Source organism: Malaclemys terrapin, chromosome 12 (genome assembly GCF_027887155.1).
Source record: "Malaclemys terrapin pileata isolate rMalTer1 chromosome 12, rMalTer1.hap1, whole genome shotgun sequence".
In the NCBI taxonomy this organism is placed as follows: domain Eukaryota; kingdom Metazoa; phylum Chordata; order Testudines; family Emydidae; genus Malaclemys; species Malaclemys terrapin.
This window is the reverse complement of record NC_071516.1, coordinates 1,668,857-1,687,116: the sequence shown is the minus strand read 5'-3', so window position 1 is coordinate 1,687,116 and position 18,260 is coordinate 1,668,857. Positions and strand designations below refer to the sequence as shown.

The window sequence follows — 18,260 nt, the reverse complement described above, 5'->3', positions numbered from 1 at the left end:
CCTTGTTGTAAGTACAGGGGGGTTCTTGTTCTCTATCCCTCCTTTTACTTGCTTTGTTCTTACCCCAGCTGTACGGTACACCAGGCCATCTAGTCCCGCTCTGGTTCTGCTCTCTGGGCTGTGCTGTGTGTCTGAGTCAGCCCCACCCCAGTCCCCCCAATGGCAACGCTGAGCCCAGCCAATGCAATCACCACCCAGGTGTTCAAATCTCCCAAGGACGCTGGCAGGCCTGTCCTGATGCCTGTGGCTGTTGCAAGCACCGAGATCAATTGTTCGCAATGATCTGGTCTCCTGGGGAGCCTGGTGCACTGGGATGGCACCCTACGGCAGTGACACATAACAGGGCACAGGGCGTGTTACAGCTGAAGGAAACGTGCAAACCCCCAATACCGAGCTCCTGTCACACACCGAACTGCGCCTGGCAAAACAGCTGCTCTGGGCAGTGGTGCCTGACAGCTGCCAAGGTCACTGTGGAAGCCTCCTCAATGCTTTAAAGTCCCAAATGTCATTCACAAGCCTTTAAACACTAAGTACCCAGGCTGGGCGCTGAGCCGGCTCCCCGAGCGTCTGCGGGCGGAGAGACGATATAAACTCAGCTCGCCCCCTCTTCACGTAGTTACAGTACAGCGTGACGGGGAGAAGACAGCACCTTCCTGGCTGGCTCGCTCCTGGGAGTGCTCAGTGCCGCGGGAGCAGGGGGGCTTCTGCTCCCAGGGGAACGGCCCCAGCCTGCATCGAAAGGAGGGTTTAATCCCCCCTGACGAGCAGCCTTAGTGGGCTAAGGGAACCCGAGAGAGCAGGGCGGGAAAGCAGAATGCTGTGCTGCTGGCCTCACTGTACCAGTGACTTTCTCTTCTGCCACTTTGCAGGGCACACGGGAGGAAAAGTCTGCAGCAGACAACAGAAGGGACTGGGCTGAGAAATTGCCAATTCTCCGGGCAGCCCCTCCGCCTCCTTTTTCACTGAGAAAATGATGCAAATAACATTTTTTGGTTCGTTGCCAGAGGGGGGTGTTTGTTTACAAACAACATGCTGCCCATCGCGGATGCAGGGAGCAGAGAACCCTGAAAACCCCAGAAGAAAACTGCTGCTCCCCCTGAGTTTGGAAACTGTGGCACGGCCGCGCCTTTCTGCAGAGAGAGCCAGGGCCGGACTTGGGGACATTCCCCTCCGTGACTTGCTTCTCAATGATTTGGAGGGAGAAGGAAGATTGTTCCCCCGTCCTCCAGCTGGCAGCATCTGTGGGTCAGGCCCTGGGCTCCCCCACAGACCTAGCCCCATGCCCAGTAAAGCTCTGGAGGCTCTGCCCCTCGCTCCCCCTGTCCTGCCCAGCGCAGGCTCCAGCGGGGGACGCAGGGCTCTGAACTCACTGCAGCCCAGCTGGGGGGCGCTCGGGGGGGCCCAGTTACAGGGTCGATTCCTTCCTACTTTACAGGGAGATGAGCTGTTGAATTTTCCATACAAAGTTCGCTAGAGTGTTTAGCTTGCAGCAGTGTGAAAAGACACAACACATTTCATGAGGTGTGAATCTTTTATCGATGTCCTCCCCTTGCTGGACGTTACGCCCTGTGACCCACTGCAGGAATCATCTGAGCGCCACCTGACAGGTACAGGTATCAATTCGATTTCAAAACCCTGCTCTGGGGAATTCCCAAGTCAGTCTGGGATTCCGCTGGACGTTAACAGATGGCCGGGAACAATCTCCCAGTTAAACGGCTCCGGCTGCCTCCCCACTCCCGAGAAATTGCCCAGTCGGATGACACTAGCCCGTCTGGAATCCACGGCACAGAAACGAAAGAGGACGCTGCACCGCGACTCCCAGGCCTTCAAAGCCACTTTCCCAGCTACCCCAGGACTCCTCTGCTAAAAGGGATTGTCCAGGTGGCAGAGAGGCGCCCGTTAGCTCCCGTCTCCTCCTGCTCTAGGGGGCCCGGAGAGGAAGTGACCAGTGCAGGGCAGGACCTCCAGGATGGTTCCCACACCCAGCAGGGTGCAGCTCTGCAATCTCCCACCCCACAGCTCACACCTCAGCTGGGCAATACTTCCTCTGCTCTGCTCCCGTCCGTCCAGCACGTTACAAACAGCGCAATAACTAACTCTCCCCGCTCCCCTTTCACGCAGGGCTGTCACTTCCCCGCTGGCAAAACGGAGGTGATATTTGTCAGTTGTAGGAGTAGCGACTCCCAGCCCCCTGCTTTAACCATCAGGGCATGCCCCATCTTCTGCACACGTGTGCTGCTGCCCTCGCTCGGGCTCTGAGCAACCACTGGAGTTTTTGCGGCTCCTAATGTCAGCGTCTCTCTGCAGGGTTTACGGAGGTGACCTGGGAGAAGGCTGCAAGTCGCTGAGTGAGGAGACCTCCAGCCCTTGGTGCTGAACTCTGGCAGGTGCACAGCTCGGGAGGTACAGGGGGGCAGAGTGTTAACTGCCTCCGAGCCCAGGGAGGTACAGCCAAGACAGCAAATGAAAAAGCAGAAACAAAGCACTTCCTGGCGGTAGTGATTTTCGAATAACTCCAAGCAGTTTTGCCCAGGGCAGGCGTGTGTGTCCGTGTCCGTTGCCTTTTGCTCAGGAGTTTGCACGGCTCCAGCTGAGAGGGCATCTCTGGGAGTAAACACCACGTCCGTCTCCACCTCCATCCGGCCAGCGCTCCCCATTTCTCCCCGGGGAAAAGTCGCTTGCCCCTCGTTCGCCGGCAGCCAGGAGGTGTCAGCGGTGCGCTGCCGATTCTCTGAGGGTGGTGCGGCGAAGCAAAACTCCCTTCAGCGTCTGGGAGCTGGCGGAGGTAACCTGAAAGGCAGCGGCATAGAACAGTCATGAGACACGCCGGCAGTGGGGGAGTGACAACAGGGAACAGTTCAGGAGAGCTGGCTGTGTGGGGCAGGGCCATGACCCAGCTCTGCTGGTCTGAGATGGATTCCCGACAGGGAATGCTGAAGGAGGACGTCTGCTGGAGTCCCAGCCCCGCCCAGCAGCAGGTGCTGGCAGGAACGGGCAGCGTGCTGCTGGTGTTTGAACTCCCAGCCTCACCCCAGAAGGCACTGCAGGGAGCGGGGCAGCGGCGCTGACAGTGGTGGGAGCTCCAGGCCACGCCAGAATCCCTGGGAGAGGAACTCACAGCTCCCCCCAGCAGGGGATGGTGCTGGAGCACCAGGCAGGCAGCAGCACAGCTCGTCTATTCAGATTTGTGCTCGCTATTCATCTGCTGGCACAAAAAAGCACACGCAAAAAGGGAGAGCTGGCCCCGGCCCTTTGAAAACCGCCCCCTGAACGCACGGCTCCCTCCTGGAAACGAGAGCCACGAGAGCCTCACCTTCACCAGCACATAGTCCCCTGGCTGGGCTCTGACCAGAGCCCCGGAGCCAGAGCCGTCCTCCATCTCCGTGTCGGGGAAGATCACTCTGATGTTTCCATCGTTTCTACCGCACAGCTCGGCGGCAGAGCGCTTGCTGGGCTGGGAGGGGAACAGGGGGCGTTATCTGCACAGTATCAACCCCGATTCACGGCCCGGGGGTCGAGCGCGGCGGCCAATATTAAAAGCCACCTTCCGTGTCGTTAAGCAAAGAGCTCTTGCTGCAGTGGCAGTGCTGGGAGAGAGGCAGCCAAAAAGCCTCCGCTCATTTTGGGTGCCCAACTGGAGACGTGTCTAAACCCCACCCCCATCAGGACTGTCAACTCTTCAGGGCAGGGACCCTGTCTTCACATCTGTCTGCAACGCATCCAACGGACAGACATATTTCACCAACTCCTCCTGTCACCTGACAAGCATCCCCTGCAGCCCAAACCTGAAATAATTCTTCTCCAGCCTCCCAAAAGTCCTATTTCAGGACCTCCCCAAAGCCAAGATTTTCCAAACCAGGTGCCTGGAGTTATGTCCCTACAGAAAAGTGACCTGATTTTTAATGGGTGCGTCAAAGCACTTTGCTCTGCACTTCTGAAGAGCAGGGCACTTATTTAGGTACGTATCGCTGGCCTGACTAGAGGGCGTATGTGCCGGGGAGGTGGAACGGTCGAATGGCCTCAGAGCCTCTTGGGCCAGGGGTGGGAAGCAGACCCAGCGTGGTGTTAAAGTTCCACTCACCCCCTCCACCAGCACGAGCTGCGAGCGGCCCACCATAGCCCCGTTTGCCCTGGTGGCCTCCTCCCGGAAGACAGAGATGAGTTCCTCCAGCCGCCTATGCTTCACCTCTGCCGGCACGTCATCCTGCAGCCGGTGATAGGCCCGGGTTTTCTGAAACAACAAAGAGATTAAAAGCCCTTTCTCGGCCAGGCCGCCAGGGGTAGGAGCCCTGTCCTGTCTGAGCCAGCGGGGCTCGGATGCCACTCAAACAAAGACAAACTTTGCACAGGTGGCCAGTTAAGTCCCACCCCGAGGAGGAGATTTATCTTCCTTTGTCTCCTTCAGCCACTGCCGACCTCCCGCCTTCTTTCCCACCACCTGGCACTCCTGGGACGGCTGCCAAGAGACCTCCTGCCTCTTCTGCCAAAAGCTTCTGAAAGCCGACCGGTTCCACCTGCAGGGGGGCGGATACCTGGCTACGCCCTGCATCTGCAAAATTCCCCTCCAGCAAAGCCAAACGTGCTGCGGTCAGCCCCGAGTGCTCAGCTCGGGGACCATAACTCATGCTGGGGGCAAACCGTGCCGTGAAACCAGCTCACCCAGCTGGCAGCCTGGATGCTCACACCACGTTTCGCACGTGGAAAGCGCTGAGCACGGCAAGCATTGCGGCTGGGAAAGGCTGCCCCGTGGGCTGCTCTGATGAGCTGGACTGTATCAGCTGATGCTCCGTGACCATAGGCCCGGTGGGCTGGGAACGTCCTCACTTGGGCAACCCAGCCCCACGGATGCTGACAGTGCGAGTGCATACAAGCCATTCACACGCACTGTGTGTGCAAGAGACTGGGGCTTGGTAACACAGTCACTGCCATTCACTTGGGGGGGAACAGGTGAGAACAAACCGACCCGGACCGGGGTGACCACGCTAGGGACAACGGAGGCTTCTCCCCCGGGCCCCGCACTCACCTGCCTCATGCTGTAGGCAAAGAGGAAACCCACATTGTAGCGGACTTGTCTGAGCAAGGACACCGTCTGCTGGTGATCGTCCTCGGTCTCGCCGCAGAAGCCAGCGATGAAATCACTGCTGAGACTCACTCCTGGCACCAAGAGGCACAGGGTTACACAGGCGGGGAGCGGACCCTTCGCCCCACAAAGCACAGACAAGAGGGGAATATCCAGGGCAGCTGTGAGCTTTATTCCCCATCAGCCCTCCCGGCCACGGCTCCTTCCCACATGCACTAGGGCAGAGCGAGGCCAGAGGCTGGCTTTGGGTGCACAGTCACTTCTCTGAGGAGAGGGCGAGGGCCGGGCAGGTCACCCCGCTGACCTTGTTTCATTTGGAGGAACATCCTGGTTCTTCCCATGGGCCCCTTCAAATGCAAAGCACAAACCCTGATCTAGCCGATCCCAGCATCGCTGCCCGTGTGTGTGAGCAGGCGTGAGGAGGAGTGAGGGATTCAGGCAGGGGAAGTGAGACAGCCGTGACTGGGTCAGAGCCAGGAGAACGGAAACCCCTACCTGGTATGGAATCCCGCACATGCTGTATGAGCTCTAAATACGCTTCTCTCGTGTAGCTGTCAGGAAGAGCACACGGACGGGTTGGTCATCAGGGAGACAGGAAACAAAAGCAGCATCTGCAGGGTCGCCCCCAACCCCCTTGCATCCGAAGAAGTGAGGTTTTTACTCACGAAAGCTTATGCCCAAATAAATCTGTTAGTCTTTAAGGTGCCACCAGACTCCTTGTTGTTTTTGTAGATACAGACTAACACGGCTACCCCCTGATACTTGACCCCAAACTCAGGGATTCCTCTGGCTGGACCCGAAGCTCAAGAGGAGTGGAGTGGGTAAGTGCGTCTCCTCCATCTCCCTCCCTGCCAGGTGGGCCACACGCCCCTGACAAAGCTCAAGGCGACAATACACAGCACTGCGATCGCCTGGGGGCACCTGCCCCCCACAATCGCCAACCGCGAGGGGAGGTGCTGAGGCAGAACCAAAAACGCATGGAATGAAACCTGGCCGACAGAAGGGAACACTGCTCGGAGAGGGCGTGCTGAGCATCCCTGGCTGAGATGCAGACAGGCCTGGAGAGGCGCTGCTGGAATCCCGCTCCTTTGCCCCCAAAATGTTTCGGGGGGTGTTAAACTGACAGGCAAAATGTTCACCTGGGCCTTGGAACTAGCCTTTGCTGCCATCCCGTGCCTGCCCTGGCCAATGCACAGCCATTACACTCGCAAACAGGCTTCCTGGAGCTCCCTGTCCGGCAGAGACGGCGGCCCCCGGAAGGCTCCCGCTCCCCCATCGCCGAGCCGAGGGGCAGGCTGCAGCACGGCGAGGGGGGGAACACGTCCCCTCAGTCAGACTCACCCTCGCCTCATGGCCTCCAGGATTCGCGAGCTCCCGCTCTGGGCTGGGAGATGGAGCTGTTTGCAGATGTTGTGCCTCTCCTGGATGAGCTGCAGGACCTGCCGAGAGGAGAGCGGACAGGGGGTCACAGAGCTGCCCAGCTGCACACAGTTCTGGCCCAAAGAGAGGGAACAACCTCCCGAAGCGAAGGGGAGCAAACAGCGATTGCAAAGACACAGCTCCCGCTCGGCCTCAGCCGCTGGGGATGATCTCAGCCTGGTTCCCTCTGAGGGGAGCTGCAGCTCGTGAAATCCGGGCAGTCCCTTCACACACACCTCGTCAGGAAAGTCCTTGGGGTGCGGGGAGGTGAAGCGGATCCGCATTTCCGGGTCGACTCTGGAGGCCTGATCCAGCAGATGTGCGAAGCGCAAGCCCCCCTCTTTAGCCTTGTAGATGGTGCTAAAGCCGCGGCTCAGGCCAGGTGCGGCTGCCGAGCGGAACTGGACCTCGGAGGTGTCTCGGAAGCTATTGACGTTTTGACCCAGGAGGGTCACTTCTTTCACCCCCTGTGGAGACGCACAAGGGGGCACGCGTCACAAAGAGAAATACCACCCTAGCCAGCAAACCAAGAAAGCCTCCGGACCAACCTCAGCTTTGCAAAGCCATCGCCAAGGAGGCAGGCCCGGTGCGCCGGCGGGAAGAGGTGGGGGCCGACGCCTGCATTTCACGCACAGACCCGCCAGAGCGCCGGGAGCAGCAGGACGAGCTCGCCACCCTGCCGGCGTGATGCCCTCGAGGGCCACGGGGCAGCCACGGCCTTGTCAAGCCTTGGCCTCTCGGCTGAGACTGTCTGGCCTACAGGAGCACAGACCGTACAGGTTTTGTGACGTGGACGCCTCTGCACCAGAACAAGCCTGCGACCATCAAACCTGTTCCCACGGGCCATCGAACAGATGAGAAGGATTCAGGGGTGCCACCTGCCTGGGCTGGATTTGAAGAGGTGACTGACTCTGTACCCCATCACAGCACAACTCCCTAAGCCAGCCAGCCCCCCTCTCTCACTGCCCGGGCCCAAGGGCCCCTCCCTGTAGGGGGAAATGGGGGTGGACAGGGAACAGCCTCTGGTCACTCCCTTCTGGGCTGTCCCATAGGGAGAGCCGTGGTTTTACACTTATCTAAAGAACCAGCCCCAGCGAGCATTCCCCACTGATCCCCAGGAGGGGCTGATCACCACACGCCTGGGCTCAGTGCGGCGCTTGGGGCTGCTGGTGCAAAGATGGCAGCATGGCCAAGCAGCCTGACCCAAGAGCTCCCACTGCCCCGGGGCTGGGCCAGGCGGGGTGCAAAGGACAGCGCACCTGATCAGACAGCAGCTTCACTTCCCGCAGGATGGAGGCCATGGGCCGGCTCCTCTCGCGGCCACGGGTGAAGGGGACGATGCAGTAGCTGCACATGTTGTCACAGCCGCGCATGATAGATCTGCAGAGGGGACACGCCAAAGAATGGGCCCCAGTCACACCAGGAGAGCCACTGGCTGAACGTGCTCCCCACCCGGACCCAGTGCCTCTGGGTGAGCCTGCCCCATGTGGGAGGTGCCCATGTCTTCCTCCCTCCCAGGGCAGGGTGGTAACCGCCTGTCTGTACCCCTACGGCACGTCCACACCTAGAACGTAGCTTCACAGCTGGGCGGCTCCATACGAGAAAGGAACGCGCCAATGGGACGAAACAAGGACGGGGCGGGGGAGGGAGGTGTGCCCTGGAAGGGGCGATGTACAAGTCAGGATAAAATACGCACAACTTGGGTGCCCAGCTACGGGCAGGGAGGGTGAGACAGCCGCCCACCCGGGAGAGGTGCCAATATCAGAGTCTGGAGTGGTGCTGGGGAAGTGGGACCAAGCATTGGAAGGGAAACCAAGGCCGGCTACTAGGAAAAGCTCTCTGACAGTCAGAACTCTCGGGCCAGGGCGGGTGGGAGTCCGATCACCGGGGATAAAGTAGGAGCGAATGTACAACAGGCGACAGGCTTGCATCCGCGGGGTGATGACCTGGGTCCGCGTCGCCGGGGACGAGCACGGTACAGACACTAGCTCGCAGGTCTCTGCCATCTCTCAGGTCTGATTCCCCACGATCCTCCGAAATCAGAGCCCTGCAGAGCAGGGCAGGTGGGAGAGAGACGCCTCGGCTCTTACACAAATGCAGAGGTGGCGTCTGGGCTGGTCTGGACAGGCAGGATATCTGCATACGTCTCGTCTAAGGAGAGCAGGACGTTGGCAGCCTGCTGGCCCGTTTCGGCCACGGCCAGCAACCGGGGCAGGTCACGGTAAGCATCGGGGCCAGCCACGATATCCACCAACTTCTCCTTGTGCAGGATCTCCTCCCTCAGCCTCTCGGCCATGCAGCCTGCGGCCAGAGGAGAACGGTCAGTGTCGAGAGGCCCCTGACCCCACCCAACGGCCCGCTCTTCCCCATCAGAGGAGGCTCGGTGCCCCCGCTGAAGCTAGTGTTCTGGGATGCAGCTTTTCATCCCCTCGACAGTGGATGTAACACCCCCGACCCCTTGCCATGGCCACACGGTAACGCTGTACATACTGCCAGGTACCTAGAATCCCGATGCGGAGAGGTGCCTGGGACCGTGGCCGCTTGGATTTCAGAGCCGTGAGGTGCCGCAGGCGGTTCCAGATGGCCTGCTCAGCCTTCTCCCTGGGGAGCCATGAGAAACGGCAGTGAGTGATGCTGACGGCTCTTCCTCCGCCCCGGCCAGCCGAGGGCCCCAGGCACTTGTTGAACACCCGGAACGAGAGGCAGGGAAGGTTATCAGCCTCCTTTCACCGACAAGGCACACGGCTGCCGAGCGACACACCCACAGCCAGGGAAAGAGCTCAGCTCCCATCTCCACAGCCTGGGCCCTGAACCTCGTCCACTGTAATCAACCCCCTGCTGTCCTAGATTAGGCAGGAGGGACCCTTATGATTAGCTGGCCTGTCCCATGGGCCAGAGAACCTCACCCATGCCCTCGGCATCCAGCCTGCAGCGTATGCTGAGCTAGAACAGATCTACTGGGCAAATAGCCAGCCCTGACTTAGGGCATGCAAGAGCCCGAGAGCCCAGCGCACGGCCAGGTACGTTGTTCTGATGGTTAATCCCCCACCCCCAGAAAAAACCTGCACCATATCTCTAGGCTGAATGTGTCTAGCTTCATCTTCCAACCATTGAAACTCACGAGGTTTTGTTCTGCTAGATCAGAGAGCCATCTGCTCTCAGAAACCTCTTCACCATGCGGGCTACGTGGGATATACCATGATGAAACCACCCCGTGCCCGCTCTTGGGTACAATAAATAGATTGAGCTTCTTAAATTACTCACTAGAAGGCCTGTTTTCCAAACCTCAGACTGTTCTTGTCATTCTTTCCAGAACCCTTTCCAATTTTTCCCCATCCTGACCCGAGAGCGAGGGAGGATATTTATCGTTATAGCGTACCATAGCCTGGACCCATTGCCTAAGGGTGCGCACTGTTTACAGCACACAGATTGCATTATTTTAGCACCGCGTCACCAAGGGCTGTTTTGTTTGCTTGCACAGGTATTGCCTGTAGGCCGCAGCTACACTGCAGAAATGACTCTTAATCAGCGAGACTGAGGCCTTTCAGAGACTTTACTGGTGACACACACTGCATCACAGCTGACAATGAGCATTCTGCAATGCATTCAGAAACCGCAGGCAATTTTACCACAAGCACGGAACTACATCCCACATTCTGTTATTACGAGAGGAGGCGATGGAGAAAAGAGGCAGGATGCAGAGAAGAAAAACACATGCAGAATAAGTAGTAAAAAAAAAGAAGTGGCATCATTGTGTATAATGCTGCTGTAAGCGTATCCCACTGACGAGTGTGGGTTATGGGCCCTCCTCTTTGTTGCAGGTTCCGGCTACAGAACCTTCTCTCTTTAGCTCAGCCTGCAGCAACTCGGCTTTAGCTCGGGAGGTCCTTGGTTCAGGCCCCAGCGTGTCAGCCAGGATGGCAGTCGTCACGTGAACACACGTTATGTTCACTTCGGGCTGTGCTACAGCAGAGACCAGGGAGACCATGACGTGCCGCAGGGCTAGCACTGTAATAAGGTCGGTCCAGCTCTTTAGATATCTACTGGGCAGTTCCAGGTCTCAAGCTCCCGGCTCTGATCTCCGACACTCGGGGACATTCACGCTCCACAGTTTCCAAATAACCCTTTCTAAGAAAGCGAAGTTCCTTACCTGACAGAGCAGGTGACCAGGAGAATCACGTCCGCCTACAGTGGGGAAGAAATACAGAAGAAATGAGAGGAGGAGGATCAGTTCTCCACACAAGCTGGAACCCAGGCACTGCCAGCATCACGGCCATCAGCCAGTTCGGCAAACCAAGGGAATCGCTACGACTCCACTCTGGGGTCCAGGAAACAGAGTGGAGAAAAAGCAGAACGGAAAACAGGCAGCGAGCTCCACGGAATGGATGAAAGTTACAGCCCGGCCACCTGCTTCACGCGGGGCCCAATCCCCTTTGCAGCCAAGTCAGATGCAACAGTTAAAAAATATAAATCAAGTTTTATTATCGTGCCCAGCCCATCGTTCCATTCCAGCTGCCGAGCAGGGCTTCCCACAGAGTTAGCACCTGACCCGGCAGGGTGCTCTGCAGAGGAGACCACTCAGGGTATCTCAGCATCTCGTGGGATCAGACCCTTCATGTAAAGCTGCTGTCAAGACCCAGGCTGGGAGACATGGGCCCAGGGGTTCCCGGTGTGGCACCCTGTATGTCAGGCTAGTTAACACGGCGCCATACCTCCTCCAGCTGGTGTGTCCGCAGGTAGCCACTCTTCTGTAGGATGGCCCAGGCAATCTCGGTGTCATTAACGTTCATTTGGCAGCCGTAGGTCTCCAGATACACTGCAATTAAACAGAAGGCATGACCAGGACAGAGAGGGGAGGGTTCAGCTCTGGTTTCCTTTTCCGAAGTTTGGCCCCCTGGATAAACTCTCCAAATCCTGACCGTGTAGAGCAGGCAAAGCCAGGCTGCACCCGTCACTGCCGATTGCAGGGGGCGTTCGGAGATTCGCCCACTGTGCAAACCTGCTCGGCGGTCTGCCGAAAGAGTCAGACAAGTTGTACCCGTAACGCCAACGCCAACCTGCAGCAGTGACAGCGGCTTAGTGAGGATGGGAATCCTGCCGGAATGGGGAGGAGGCCAAGCATGTAACAAAGTGGCCACGAGTGCACATGTGGGCCTGGACCTGCAGCCCTGAACGCACAAGCCCCTTCCACCTGCCCTACAGGAGTAAAGCGGCTGGCTGCACAGAGGCAGCAGTTTCTGGGGCCAGATGCTCGAAGGAGACGGGATCACATCATTCAGCCCTTGGCTCTATCTTGTGCCTCGCCCGGCCAACCTGCTGCTCTCCCACCTGGGCTCAGATTCACGCAGGCAGCACGTGAATTGCCGCCACCTCCTAGCTTGCTTCTTCCACACCAATGACACGCCAGGGCTGCCAGCGATCCCCCACCACTGGCACTGGGCAGCCTAGGCCCTACAGCGTCTCACCCCATGCCGTGGTCCCAGACTCTGCAGTGCCCTAATGACACGGTGCTGTTGGGATGCTGATAGCAACACTCTTCGGCTGGTGTCTCCTGGTACCCAGCGATTCCCCTCTGTAGAAACAGAGGAACCGTATGCACGTGCTAGGAAACGTGCACAAACACTCCTACTTTCCTAGCGGCGGCTGTGCCAGATGCCTGGTCACCACTGTAATGACCAGCCATCAGGAAGAGACGGGCACTGTGAACAGTCCCCCGCTCCTCAGCCCCCCTTCCAGGCACAGGGGAAAGGGCAGTTATATTTTCCTAATTTCAGAAAAACAAAAGAGCACGAACAGCCCCCGCGGGGCTGGGCCCTTCCCAGGGAGTCTCAGTGCTGGCTAGCCCCGGGACTGGTTCCACTGGCCCATCAGTCCCTGGTGTGCGGGGCGAGACTCGCTAGCCCTCGATGACAGCCTCGTTCTAGGTCACTGACGGCCGGGCCCTGTCATGACCGCGGCCTGTCACAACGCCCAGGGGGTGGGGGCAGGCGCACGGGAGGACCAGAAAGCTGGTGCAAAGAACAGGTGTGAGCCAGTCCTGAGGAAAGGGGTGAGTGGGGCCAAGTAACACTGACCTTTCCGCCTGGCTTCCTCCAGGATGCTGGAGGTGAGATAGGGCTCCGGCTCCTCCTCCAGCTGAGGGTGAGTTTCCTGAGGTGGGGACGTGTTTCTTAAGAAGTGCTGCAGCGTCGGCCCTGCTGCCAGCCGGGCGCTAAAGTCCTCCAGACCCCTGTTCCGCTCGCTCCGGCCCCGGGTGGGCACGCGAGCTCTGAGCTCAGAACGCGCCGCCCAGGACAACCGCCTCCAGAGGAACGTCCCAGCAGCTCCCAAGACGTGTTTGAAGGGCAGGAGCATCGTGGCAGATGGGCGAGAGACCAGACACCCTGCAAAACCCCAGAGAGCAGGACGTTCACTAGCCAGCCCCGCTTCACCCCCTTTCTTGGGAAACCGACAAGATGCAAAACGCCCGGGAACCCCCATTTCCACCCACCGGAATCAGGAAACTATTAAATGAGCGACATCCCCAGCGTGCGGGTTTCAGAACACGGGGGACGCTCCTGTCCCAGCATCTGGGGGGCTGGTGACCCCAGGGGGCTGGAGCAAGCTGCAGAATCGGGGCCGTACATCATTTTCAGTGATTCAGAGACACGGTTCTCCGGGGCTGTGCACCCCTGGGGTGCAAACGGAGAGGGGAATACAAAGGGGGGCGGGGGGAGTACTCGGGAGGCCTCACTGTAAGTCAGTCCAGTCTGGCAGCTGCCCCCCCCGTGCAGGGCAGGAGCCGGTTCTAGGGATGAACTGGGGGAGGGGGCCCCATGGGTCAGCAAAAGGAACGAGGTGCAGGGCGAGTTGCTGGGCCCAGCAAAGCCAGGCAGAGACACAGCAGATGCGCCCTGTGTCCGGGCAGCCGGGGGCAATCCCCAAATCAGCCCCGTCCCCTGGGCCCTGCCCCGGGGTCAGAGGGGCTGCAGGGCAGGCCGGACCCGCTGCATCGCCCCAGGGCACTGGGACTGGCCCCAGGCAGGGCTCGGCCAGGCCCCCGAGCTAAGCACCCCAGCAGCTAAGGCAGCGGCTCTCCACCTTTGTACTGTGACCCCTTTCGCACAGCGAGCCCCTGAGTGCCACCCCCCATACATTAACTACACCCTGTATCTACTGCACCCGGTATAAATGGAGGCAAAGCAGAGCTGGGGAGGGGGGGGCTGAGGGGTCCCGACCCCAGGCTGAGAGCCCCTGAGAGCCACCCCCCGCCCATTAATTACACCCTGTATCTATTGCACCGGGTACAAATGCTGGGGGGGGGGCTGGGGGGTCCCGCCCCCAGGCTGAGAGCCCCTGAGAGCCACACCCCCCCCATACATTAACTACACCCTGTATCTATTGCACCCGGTATAAATGCTGGACGCAAAGCGGGGGGGGGGAGTTGGGGGGGGGGGGGTCCCGCCCGCCCCGGGCTCAGGCCGTACCTGGCAGACGCGCTGCAGACCCCGCCCGGCTGCTCACCGCCCACGGGCGTGTCTCCAGCCCCGGCCAGTGACCTGCGAAAGCCGCTCCCCGCGCAACCTCCGGCGCGACGGCAGTTCCTGCCTGCGAGGTTCCTACTCACAGCACAGCGGGGAGCCCGGGGGCCCCGAGAGACTCACAGCCTTCGTGGGTAAAACCCAACGCCCCCGACCGAGCGGGGTTTTACCCACCAACGTTTATGCCCAAATCGATCTGTGAGTCTCTAAGGCGCCACCGGACTCGGTTGTTTTTGTGGATACACTAACGCGGCTACACATACTTGACAAGGTTAATCATAATATACGGAGCTGGACTTATCTCCTAGAGCTGGAAGGGATCTTGAAAGATCATCTAGGGTTACCATACGTCCGGATTTTCCCGGACATGTCCGGCGTTTTGGGCCTTAAATCCCCGTCCGGGAGGAAATCCCCAAAAGCCGGACATGTCTGGGAAAATAGGGAGGGAGGGCCCGGCGGTGCAGGGCCGGGGCCGGCGGTGCTCGGCCAGGCACCGGGGCTGGCAGTGCTCGGTCAGGGACGGGACGGGGCCGGCAGTGCTCGGTCGGGGACGGGACGGGGCCGGCAGTGCTCGGCCGGGGACGGCAGTGCTCGGTCGGGGACGGGACGGGGCCGGCAGTGCTCGGTCGGGGATGGGACGGGGACGGGGCCGGCAGTGCTTGGTCAGGGACGGCGGTGCTTGGACGGGGCCGGGGACGGGGCCAGCGATGCTCGGCCGGGGGGCGGGGATGGGGCTGGGGACGGGGATGGCAGTACTCAGCCAGGGACGGGACGGGGACGGGGACGGCGGTGCTCGGACAGGGCTGGGACGGGGACGGGGACGGCAGTGCTCGGTCGGGGACGGCGGTGCTTGGACGGGGACGGGGCCAGCGATGCTCAGCTGGGGGGTGGGGACGGGGCTGGGGACGGGGACGGCAGTACTCAGCCGGGGACGGGACGGGGACGGCAGTACTCAGCCGGGGACGGGACGGGGACGGCGGTGCTCGAACGGGAACGGGGACAGGGACGGCGGTACTTGGCCAGGGCCAGGGCTGGGGCCGGGGCCAGGGCCGGCACTGCTCGGCCGGGACGGGGACGGGGACAGCGGTGCTCGGCCGAGGACAGGGACGGCAGTGCTCGGCTGGGGGCTGGGCCAGAGGCCAGCGCCCCAGGGCCTGAACTGAGCCGGGCGGGAGACGCCGGGGCCAGAGCCTCTTGGCCTGGGCTGGCCGGCCGCCAGAGGGAGCCGCTCGGCCGCGCCACACCCTGCCCCAGCCCCAGCTTACCTGCTGCCTCCCTGTTTCAGGCTTCCCACAAATATTTGATTCGCGGGAAACAGGGGACGGGGAGGAGCAGGGGGCGGAACGTTCAGGGGAGGGGGCAGAGACTTTGGGGAAGGGGCGGAGTTGGGGTGGAGCCGGGGCCCCGTGGAGTGTCCTCCTTTTTTAAAACTAAAATATGGTAACCCTAAGGTCATCAAGTCCAGTTCACTGCCTTTACAGCAGGACCAATTTTTGCCCAAGACCCCTAAATGGCCCCTTTAAGGATTGAACTCACAACCCTGGGTTTAGCAAGCCAGTGCTCAAACCACTGAGCTATCCCTCCCTACTGTCTCTCCCCACCAGGCTGGCAGTGTGGCCCGGCTCTCAGTCGATGCTCTTGGGCGCTTCTCTCAGCGCCTCTGTCAAACGCTTGCCTCTGTTTTAAAAGGTCAGCCCATGTCTAGCTGCCCTGGTTATGGGCCAACGTGAGAGCGTGACCCGCATGCCGCCGGCCAGCTCCGCCATTCACAGGAACAAAAAACTCTCAGGATTTTGGGTGCCTTTGACACATGATTTTTGAACTCTTGGGGTTGGCAGTGCTGACACTTGCTTACAAGAATTTGCCATCCTGAGATCTCTAGAATGGAGCTTCCCCCTCCAGCATGGCAGAGCAAACATCCACCCCCCAGAAACCAGCCCCGCAGGAGAGCGTGCGGTGCGAACACCGAGCACGCCAGGGCCCCTCAGCAGAGGCAGGATTCCCGCTGTTGAGTTTTAAAATGATACTTAATTCAATTCTACATGGCCAGCATGGCTCAGGCGCTCTGTTGAAAGAGGTGGGGCTGTCAGTTACACGGGCCTCACCTGCTGCCCTGGACCCCAGTTTGAACTAAGAACCAGGCACCTCCCTGCTTTGTAGCTCCACCGTCCTGCTTCTACCAGCTCTGCGCCTGGTATCACCGTCTTGGTGCCCAGAGGGTCTCCTCCCCAGCAGGTCTGGCTGGAAATGGGACTGTTATCTGGATCATGGAGTTAAGGCGAAAGCAGCCAGGGGGGCACCATTTGGTTCCTGACCCTGGCAGTTGCCAATTGCTGTGTTTGCCCCTGGGCCGGCTCCAGGGTTTTGGCCGCCCCAAGCAGCCAAAACAAAACAAAAAAAACCAAAAAGCAAACAAACAAACAAAAAGCCACGATCGCGATTCGGTGGGAGGTCCTTCGCTCCAAGTGGGAGTGAGGGACCGTCTGCCAAATTGCCGCTGAATACCTGGACGTGCCGCCCCTCTCCGGAGCGGCCGCCCCAAGCACCTGCTTGAGAAGCTGGTGCCTGGAGCCGGCCCTGGTTTGCCTCTCTACCCTGCAGCTCTCTGCCCAGGCTAGTGGCTGTTTGGCCGAGTGCACAGCTTTGCCTTTGTCTCCCGCTTGTATTTCCGTGTGTTGCTGCTCATAGCAATCCCCATGGACTGGGCTGGGGCAGTACAGAAACCAAGTGGGGACTGGAACCAGCGGCCGGCCTGCCTCCTGCTGTGACTAGTTCCCACGCTCCTCAGCTCCCCTTCGTTGATGTGCCATCCACAAGCGCTTGCCCCGGTGCCCTCGGTGCCTCTTCCCAGAGAGACTGAGCCCCCCACACAGACTCCACTGCTTCCCCAAGTCTGTGGGTGTCCCGGAGCACGCAGCAGCTGGGCCAGAGAATCAGAGTGTGGGGCCAGTGGGGGACATTGCCGTGTTTCAGATACAGACCTCCACAGGATTCACGCCTCACCCAGCTCCACAGCACCTGTCTCAAGAGCCAATGGTCTAAATTCCACCACCAGCAAACTGGGCCTCAGAAACCTGCCTCTAATCACTGGCTGCCGCCGGGACAGCAGCTCCGGAAACCATCACGCTGCCTGTCACGTGGGGGCCTGACATTCCAACAGCAAGTCCTGCTCGTCCTGCTGTCGGCTTTTTCGTGCCTCTGACACCCCAGCCGTGCCCACCTTCATCACCACCTGCCAGGCAGGGCTGCCCAGAGGATTCAGGGGGCCTGGGGCAAAGCAATTTTGGGGGCCCCTTCCATAAAAAAAAGTTGCATTACTACAGAATACTATATTCTTGTGGGGGCCCATTTGCTCCCCTCCCCCCCCGGGCGGCCCTGCTGCCAGGCAAACCTCCCTCAAGCCCTGCAGGACCAGCATGGCTTCTTTGTGGGCAGACAGGGCCCTGGTCTCCAGCATTGCCTACGCCAACAGCTGCCTGAATCTATCCTCTCCGAGAATTACAGAACAGGGCTGGGGAAATCAGTCACTACCCACCTCAAGAGACTCTCAGGCAGAAGTTACTGCCTCAGGACTGCTCTGAGCGACCTACGTAACACCAGAGTCCAGCAGTGAGTGGGAAAGTTAATCTGCGTTCGAACTACTAAAGAAAAAATATCCAGTGAATAAGTGGTTAGTATTTCATACAGATTTTTGTGTCACCTGGCAGGTAGGGGAGGGACCTGAGAGTCAGGACTCCTGTGTTTGATTTTTGGCTCTGCTATAAAACCGAGCATGTGACTTAACCGCTACTTGCCTCAGTTTACTCACATGTACAATGGCTGCCTACCCCCCAGACCTTATTAATCAGTCGTGCTGCTTGGACAATTATTCACCTCTCCCTTGAAAAATTCTGAAGAAAATGATTTTTGTTGTTTTCCTTCTCATAAAAGTCTGAATTTTTTTTAGTTTTTGTTGAAAACCTGATAATCAAAAATTTTCATTTTAAACAATAAATAAATTAAGAAATGCACTTGGTTTTTCGTTACTGAAAAGAGAAAATTTCTTGGATTTCATAGTTTTCCTCCCAAAATTTCCAGGATATCAAAAACGTGTTTTTCATTGGAAAAAAATGTTTTTTTACAGAATTTTTTCAGCCATCTCATTACTGTATGTAATGGAGCTTTCAAATGCTTGGCTAAAAGCCATTCTGGACCTGACGCAAAGTCCACCGAAGGCAATGGAAAATGTCCTAGTTGGCTAG

At 59.0% G+C, this 18,260-nt stretch overlaps 1 protein-coding gene across 2 annotated transcripts; it reads right to left on the bottom strand.

Moving 5' to 3' along the window:
* Window positions 1–1,518: 1,518 nt before the first annotated feature.
* Window positions 1,519–14,207, bottom strand: CDK5RAP1 (CDK5 regulatory subunit associated protein 1). 2 transcript variants are annotated; one of them, XM_054046211.1, is made up of 14 exons: window positions 13,966–14,207; window positions 12,574–12,882; window positions 11,212–11,315; window positions 10,650–10,684; window positions 9,000–9,100; window positions 8,590–8,800; window positions 7,759–7,879; window positions 6,736–6,966; window positions 6,422–6,519; window positions 5,576–5,631; window positions 5,024–5,154; window positions 4,082–4,231; window positions 3,314–3,454; window positions 1,519–2,790 (listed from the first exon to the last, which is right to left on the bottom strand). In XM_054046211.1, exons 2-14 carry the CDS (start codon window positions 12,851–12,853, stop codon window positions 2,710–2,712), a joined length of 1,740 nt encoding a protein of 579 aa, XP_053902186.1. In that variant the 5' UTR covers window positions 12,854–12,882; window positions 13,966–14,207; the 3' UTR covers window positions 1,519–2,709. The 2 variants fall into 2 exon arrangements, with proteins under 2 accessions (XP_053902186.1, XP_053902187.1); XM_054046212.1 differs by lacking the exon at window positions 13,966–14,207 and adding an exon at window positions 12,990–13,205.
* Between the last annotated feature and the right edge of the window lie 4,053 nt (window positions 14,208–18,260).